General features: G+C 31.7%; 1 protein-coding gene across 1 annotated transcript in view; it reads right to left on the bottom strand.

Moving 5' to 3' along the window:
* The window catches only part of ATG4C (autophagy related 4C cysteine peptidase), an 84,186-nt gene that overhangs the window by 56,418 nt on the left and 26,160 nt on the right, over nucleotides 1-1,608 (bottom strand). Inside the window, exon 3 of the mRNA XM_007959126.2 lies at nucleotides 608-841. Within this exon, the coding sequence (XP_007957317.1) occupies nucleotides 608-841 (234 nt within the window). The remainder of the gene's footprint in view (nucleotides 1-607; nucleotides 842-1,608) is intronic.

Raw genomic sequence — 1,608 nt, 5'->3', positions numbered from 1 at the left:
ATATATATATACACACACACACACACGTGTGTGTGTGTGTATACATGTCAGTATCAATGACATTTTGATAATCTAAAAGACTAAGCTTTATGATCTTATTAAGAATATGCTTAACAAATTTAATATGACTGATTATATTTATAAGAATAAAAATAATGTTAAAGCATTATTGTTATACAGGGAGAAAATAAACCAGCATAAATAAGCAATGTAAAGTAACTTATTAGATTTAAATAATGTAAAAACATTAGTTATCTGCTCAAAGTCATGGCTATTGATCTGCCCAGGATGGGTGAAATGGTGATAATTCAGAGAGTTCAAAGGAAGGAAAGGAAATAAAAATAACAAAAATAAAAAAATAAAAAGGATAACAAAAACATAACTTACTTAATTCACTGAGGTGACCAAAAATAACAGGTATACTTAATCGGTAATTTTTCAAACGGGAATCATGATAGTTTACACGTAAGTTACACTTAGATAGGTTCCAGACTAGATTAGTTAAAACTTTAGAAAATATCAGTTAGTGAAGAAGTTAACCGAAGGGAATTTTATGCAGTTTGAAAGCTGGGTTCAAATTAAAAAAAAAAAAAATAGACTGATTTACCTCTACCAAGAAAGTGTAGTATGAGTCCTTGAGCCAACAGCATCTGGCCAGTTCTCAATGTACAGCCCCAGCCACAGTCTGTTGTCAAAGTCGAACCCTCTATTTGAGGAAATTCTTCCCTGTAGGTCAGCCATATTCTAGAAATAAAATCTGTACGAAATTCTTCTACATTTCCTGAAATTACACAGTCTTCTATTGCATATCCTGATCGTGCAGGTAACACTGTATTTTCATCTATAAAATATGATAAAAAATACAAGCTATAGTCTAAAAATAGCATAAAGAATCAATGGTAGTATTATATTACCATTATTGCTCATAAGATTTAAAATATGTCACAATCTATCAAATCATTTTTTCTGATTTAAAATGAAGATAAATCTTATTTTGCCTCATCAGGTTGTTATGAAAATAAATGTTAAAATATTTTGTACATCACAGGGAACTAAAATAAGATATTATCAGTTAGATGCCTGTTAACAATAATATCCTAGATTTCATTGATGGTCAACTCTTTGATGAGCAGATTTTTTTTTTTCTTTTTTTTTGCATCATTAGGCTCAGGACAGAATTACTACAGCTCTCTAAAATGCTATTTCCAAATAAAATATCCTAATTTATCAATGTATAAAAATGTGTATTATCACATAAGCTAGTTCTTAAAATCAAATACAATGTGCACACTGCATTTATCCTCATGCATATTTATACTCAATTATAAAATCAAAGCTAGGGACTTCCAGTAAGATGGAGGAATAGGCAGACAAGCAACACAGACCCTCTGCAACAAAGAAAAGAAAAACCAATTGACAGAGATACAGAAGATAATCCTGGAACCCTGAGCTTTGAAAGGAACTATACAGAAGTGGATTAGGCACCAACTAGTGGAAAGACCTGAATGAAAACTGAGTACAGAGACAGTCAGAGCTGTAGACTGTCAGCTACTCTGACGAGACCAACAGCCTGAATATTTCCAAGTGGTGTTGGGACCTGAGAATTGA

The sequence above is a fragment of the Orycteropus afer genome, unplaced genomic scaffold (genome assembly GCF_000298275.1).
Source record: "Orycteropus afer afer isolate SDZICR_OR568_19922 unplaced genomic scaffold, OryAfe1.0 scaffold00016, whole genome shotgun sequence".
Lineage (NCBI taxonomy): Eukaryota > Metazoa > Chordata > Mammalia > Tubulidentata > Orycteropodidae > Orycteropus > Orycteropus afer.
Note: the sequence above shows the minus strand (reverse complement) of the source record. Positions and strands in the feature narration are given on the sequence as shown.